Consider the following 6,389-nt stretch of genomic DNA (forward strand, 5'->3'; position numbering starts at 1 on the left):
AAATACATTTTTCATATAAATATTAATTTTTTGTTTTGCACATATAATAAATAGCAAGGGATTAATTATGCACACAACCAAAGAAAATGCTGTGAATGGACTCATTGTTTAGAGTAGGACCTAAGAGAAATTGTGGCTATATGTGCTATCTGAGGCAGTTCACACTCAAGTTTCACATATGTTTACAAAAGACCATTTTTTACCTTATTATTCATTCAACGATTGTTGGATATGTGTTAATAATAGAGTAAAGATAACAATGTAGCCTTATTACTGAGAATGAGAGCTTTCATTTGATATAAGACTTGCCCATGTTTGTCATACTTGAAAAATAGGAAATATGTGAATATTAAATCATATAATAAATTGTCGGGGGGTGATAGTGTAAATTAAGTGTAAATAACTTTCTTACAATAAAACATATCTCAAAGTGATGCATATCTGCAGAAAGTAGAGACTCTAAGCTTTCAAACAGTATCTCATATGTGGTACTGGGTCCATGACAGACCATTAAAAATTAAAGGAATATTTTATATTAAGTCAAAATAAGATAACAGAATACATCAGTGCCCTTTGTTTTGCCTGAAAATGCAAACAAGTAATGTTTTTTCAGTGAGGCATGTTTGTTAAAACTAGTTATATTTCCTAATTAATCAAAGGCCTAGTCCTGGTTTAAGCTAATCCCTGTCCGGGAAACCACCCCTTAGTAACCTATCCGACATTGCGTTTTTGAAAAATCGTCCAGTAAAGTTTTTTTTTTTTTTTTTTAATGAAGTTTATTTAACTAAGTTCGGGAGGAGCATGGTCATGTGATCCAACCAATCAGTGCAAAGAGGTGCCTATAAATCGCAGTCCCTCACCTCTGTCCCGTGACAGATTTTTTTGCAGCATCCCTCCAGACCCTCCTACACCCCATCACCTCACTCACTAGTTTCATCTATCCCAGTTAAAGAGAAGGGGGAGTACTCTGGGTTGGGGCTAAAATTCCGAGCTCGGAGCCCTCTCCTCGGACAGCACGCCAAATATGCTTTATCTCATTCCCTATCGATTACATGTTAATGCGAACTCGTGAATTGAACAATTGACACTAACTACTACAGTAATGCATCCAAATGTAAACTGTCCAAAAAATAACTAAATAATAAATAACACAATTTAGATATCTTAAAAGAGAACAAAAAGATATTGTTGCTAGGGGGGAAGCAATGTTAAAAGCCTATGCCACCTAGTTTAGAAAAAAAATTATGGAGGGGGTAACATTCCAGATGGAGTGCGGACTTCTCATAAGTTGTGCAATCCAGTTAATTTTGACGTCCGGCAAATGTTCAGACGTAGCTATCTAGTATCTACCGGTACTGGTGACGTCACTTGACTGGGAGGAGTTGGCGAGGTGATGTCACAGCGGGGCGCGGCGGTGTGTTTAGCTTGCTACTCAAAGCTGTGCGCACGTGAGAGCGTGCGAGGATACTTTCACTAATCGCACACATCTGTTTGTGGTGTTTTTGTTCATCAGTTTGTCGGTTGAGAGCGTATGAGAGAGGTGTAGTTATGTATTTTTCTTTATAAAGTTATCGTCATGGAATCTGATGAGAAGGTGAGCTCGATCAATCCACGCGCATGTTTTCCTTATGATGATTGGACAAAAAGACACGTAAGTCAGGAGATGCTCATGAAAAGTCCGTGATTGTAATAATTATTACAAATAGTCATCTGTTTCTGCTGGATATTTATTGAAAGTATTTTAAACAGTAGCTGTTTTTCTTATTGTTATAATGACTGAGACATTTTAATATACCTGTAAAATCAATCCATTCATGTCCACGTGTTTTTCATGAGATATATGGATTGAAGTTTAAAGTTCACCCAAAAATAAAAAATCTGTTATCATTTTCTCAATCTCATGTTGCTACAAACCTGTTTAAATGCCTTTGTTATGATGATAAACACGAAGGAAGATATTTTGAGAAATCAAACCATTCGTGAGCCCCATTAACTTCAATAGTAAAGAACACTAATAAGTGAATGGGGCTTACGAACATTTCTCATTTCCTTCGTGTTCATCAGAACAAAGAAATTTAAACAGGTTTGTAACATGAGAACGAATAAATGATGACACATTTTTCATTTTTGGGTGAACTACCCCTTTAATCAGTCATTAACATTGTTCATGTTATATAGAGTTTAGTCTGCCTACAGATCAAGTTCAATCTGGATTTCTGATGGGCGCGTTGATAAAATTGTATTAATGACATTGGCGGCTGTATGTGTGTGTCTTTTCAGTGGAGTGTTCGTCTGCTGTCGGGCTAAAGTCCTGTCAGGTTGTTTTCATGGCTGCTTTGATTTTCGCTTTGCTGTTTTTCATCAATCATTCCCCCGTGGCCAGCCCGCGGGCCATCGGCCATGAGCCGCCCAGCACGCGGCGACTGCCCGACATCATCGTTATCGGGGTGAGGAAGGGTGGAACGCGCGCGCTGATTGAGATGTTGCGTCTCCACGGAGCGGTGGTGTCCGCACGTAATGAAATTCACTTCTTCGACCGGGACACCAACTACCGCCTCGGGCCAGACTGGTACCGCGCTCAGATGCCGTTAGCCCGACCGGGTCAGCTGACGGTTGAGAAGACCCCCGCTTACTTCACCTCCGTAAAAGTTCCCGAGCGCGTCGTCCGCACGAAGCCGGCCGTCAAACTGTTGCTAATCGTGCGCGACCCGACGACTCGCCTGCTGTCAGACTACACGCAGGTTTTCCACAACCAGCTGGAGAAACGCAAACGTCCGCAGCCACTCGAGGATTTGCTCATGCGCGATGGAGACTTGAACCTGAGCTACAAGGCACTGAACCGTAGCCTGTACCACGTGCATATGGAGCGCTGGCTCACTGTGTTTCCAGCTGACAGCATCCACTTGGTGGATGGGGACGCCCTAATCAAAAACCCCCTGCTAGAGATGAAGAAAGTGGAGAAGTTCCTTAAGCTTGAGCCTCAGATAAATGCATCCAATTTTTATTTCAACGCGACTCGCGGGTTTTACTGCCTTCGTGCAGCTGGCAAGGAGCGATGTCTGCACGACTCAAAGGGGCGCCAACACCCACAGGTGGCTCCTGCCATCCTGCAAAAACTTCAAGAGTATTTCCGTGAACCCAACAGAAGGTTCTTTGATCTTGTGGGACGCACTTTTGACTGGAAGTAAGAGATTTACTCATTTGTGAGAGAAAACCACAAACGACGGCGACAAGAATGAATTCATGAACGGTGCTAAATGAAAATTACTTTCCAAAATAACTGAAGAACTGTCAATGGCAAAAAGCATTTACTAGCCAATTTACTTCAGTAGGCTGATCGACCATATTGTCAAGTGTATACATAATTATAGGTGTATAGCCTAGTTAATTTTGTTTTCAATAAAAAAAAAACATACATAGCAGATGCAAAGCGAATTAACGTGCAAGCTTTACATTTTGTTTAACCAGTATGTGGTGCATGGGTATCAAACCACCACCCATTTTCATTGAGCTATAAGAAAACATACCGATATAAGGACATGTACATGAGAAACAGTTTTGATACTGTGAATACATGATGAATGCTGTAAGGCCAGTATATCAGTCGTGCGTGCGTGCGTGCGTGCGTGCGTGCGTGCGTGCGTGCGTGCGTGCGTGCATTGCTGAAACATTCCTCAAGCTGGACATTTTACTTAATACTCTTTTATACATGTTTTTCAAATGAAGGAATAGTTTAATAAAGTATTTTTGTTATTTGATTGGTTGTCTTTTTGCCTCACACTATAAACTGAGCTATGGAACTTTGAGGAATGTGAGGAACTATGTTGCATCTGGGGGGATTTGAAGTTCTCTTTGCTGTTTGAAAGGTAATACATCAGTGTTTTGCAGTAAATCAAATAAGGTCTGCAGGTTTGTGTGAGGGTCTTTACTGGAAACTAAAAAAATAGGAGATGTCCTCACTGTGTGAGTGTTCGTGTGTCTCTCACGTTCTGATCATATTTTTGTGATGAGCTTAGAAAGTTTTGGATTCAAGAATCTGATTGGGATTTTTTTAACTCATCTATACAGTTCAATGTAAGCAGATTTCTAAAAGTTAATTTGTTCTGTCAGTGTTGTGAAATTGCACTTCTGATTGTGTAACATGAAGTAAAGCTGTAATATGAGATGCATTCTTGTGCTGTGTGTGAGTGTGTGTGCACTTGGGTGAATGCATGTGTGTGGTTTACATAACCATATTTTGGAGCCAATTTTTTTACCAAAAAGTGGGCAAATCTTTAAAGAAACTCCTCCTGGAGATGACCTCATTTGTAAAAATGCTGTAGAAATGGTACATAAAGTTTTTTATTTATTGGTAAAGGCAAAGATCAAAGTAGGGCTGGGTGGTTTATTAAAGGGGACATTTCACAAGACTTTAAGATGTCAGATAAATCTTTGGTGTCCCCAGAGTACATTAAAGTTCTAGCTCAAAAATACCAGATAATTTATTATAACATGTTAAAATTGCCTCTTTGTTGGTGTGAGTATAAATGTGCCGTTTTGGGTGTATCCTATTAAATGCATATGAGTTGATCTCTGCACTAAATAGCAGCGTCGTGGTTGGATAGTGCAGATTAAGGGGCGGTATTATCCCCTTCTGACATCACAACGGGAGCCACATTTCAATAATCTATTTTTTCACATGCTTGCAGAGAATGGTTTATCAAAAGGTAATTACTGGGTTATTCTTTTTCACATTTGTTTGGTTGATAGAAGCAATGGGGACCAAATTATAACACTTAAACAGAAGCTGTGACAGAAATGTATTGTCAGACGTAAACTTTCCAGTAAGTTTGGATGTTGTGCAGCTTTATATTTTAAAAACAAATCTTTGTTGTTGTTTCTTTACAGTCCTCATGTAAAAAAGTTCTTGTTCTACTTTAGAAAAATAGGAATCATCTGTAATGTTAACAAGATCCATGCAATTGGAATCACATCTGCATTTTGTTTACAGCTGTACAATGGGTAAAGCACATTGCAACAATATGTTTGTAATGAGCGTGATACAGAAGTGGTGTAGAATCCAAATGCTGGAAATGTATTCAAAACAACAATGTGAAAAATCCAAAACCGCAAGCAGTGAGTCATAGTCGAAAACCAGGCAAATATTAATTCATTACAATGTTGCATTCTCGGCAACAATCAAACGAGTGTCAATCAGGTCAGCCACTTCTCCAAGGATGCAGTTTTCTTTCTTTTGAGCTTCAGCCAGATTTTTTTTTCTTTTTTCAAAACTTTAGTTCTCAAATCTGCCTGTTTATGAGAAGTTCAGCAATGCATAATGTCCATTACATCGTCTGCATACTGTTGTGCATCAGCTGGAATTTTTTTCACATGTGACTGTGACACTGCCACCCTTTTTACAGATTTAATTCCAAAGTCTGTAAATACAGCTGTATTGCTTGAATAGCCATTCTTGTTTTCAGAGTGTCCGTTTGCTTTTTGTCTTGTTTCTTTTCATCTCTTTGACACATGAGTATTTTCTTCTCCCTTCCTCTTCCTGTCTTTATCCTATAACACAGTTTTTTCCCATCCTCTCTTTTGTTGTTAAGACTTCATTAGATGGCTTAAGCTCATTATCAGTCTTACACTTCTGTAACTTCTTTGTGGCTCTTAATCTTCTCTGTCAATCACAATTGTTTCCCTATCAGTTTCTATAGCAGCAGCAGTCTTTTCTTCTGTCTATCTATTATACATTACTTTCTTGATGTTGTTTAATTTAGGGGCAGTTTCCCATACAGGGTTTAGATTAATCCAGGACTAGGCCTTAATTATTTTAGAACATTTAAGTAGTTTTTACAAACATATCTTTGAAGAAACATTTCTGATGTGCATTTTGAGACGAAACAATGTTACGATGTGAGTGCAAGGTGTTAAAATTATTATTTTTTGTCCGAGACTATAAGCCCTGTCCAGGAAACCACCCCTTTATGTTGGTGCTGTATTGTCTTTTAATGCTGATACACTCTTTAAAAGAAAGTGTTAAAATAACACATCTTGTGTGTAGTTAAGGAAAACACATTAAATGTGTTGTCCTTAACCTAACATATCTCTCTCTCCATCTCAAGGTTTTTATTGACGTCATCCTTGTTGTAAAACAGTACATTTCCACTGTTTGTGTTTGGTATAATAACACCTGCAAAATCAGCTTCTAGTCAAAGTCAGACCATCGACAAAGCTAAACTGAGCATTGAACGCAACTAAGATTATTCAATAAATCATCTTTATTTTATTATTATATCACTTTGTCTCCTGCTGTTTTCTTATACTTTTTGTATCTGCAATGTGGCTTAACTTACAACAAAGTTAATTTTTTTACCTGACATGAGAGACATCTATCTAACAATTTTGGA

The 6,389-nt window shown here is 38.6% G+C and overlaps 1 protein-coding gene across 2 annotated transcripts; it reads left to right on the forward strand.

Moving 5' to 3' along the window:
• The first annotated feature begins 1,419 nt into the window (after positions 1–1,419).
• Positions 1,420–3,758, forward strand: hs3st1 (heparan sulfate (glucosamine) 3-O-sulfotransferase 1). Of its 2 annotated transcripts, none has more exons than XM_065274318.2 (2): positions 1,420–1,594; positions 2,281–3,758. In XM_065274318.2, the coding sequence occupies exon 2, from the start codon at positions 2,328–2,330 to the stop codon at positions 3,186–3,188; it is 861 nt and encodes a 286-aa protein (XP_065130390.1). In that variant the 5' UTR covers positions 1,420–1,594; positions 2,281–2,327; the 3' UTR covers positions 3,189–3,758. The 2 variants fall into 2 exon arrangements, with proteins under 2 accessions (XP_065130390.1, XP_065130385.1); XM_065274313.2 differs by having other exon boundaries at positions 1,421–1,651.
• The last annotated feature ends 2,631 nt before the right edge of the window (positions 3,759–6,389 follow it).

The sequence above is a fragment of the Paramisgurnus dabryanus genome, chromosome 16 (assembly GCF_030506205.2).
Source record: "Paramisgurnus dabryanus chromosome 16, PD_genome_1.1, whole genome shotgun sequence".
Taxonomy (NCBI): Eukaryota; Metazoa; Chordata; class Actinopteri; order Cypriniformes; family Cobitidae; genus Paramisgurnus; species Paramisgurnus dabryanus.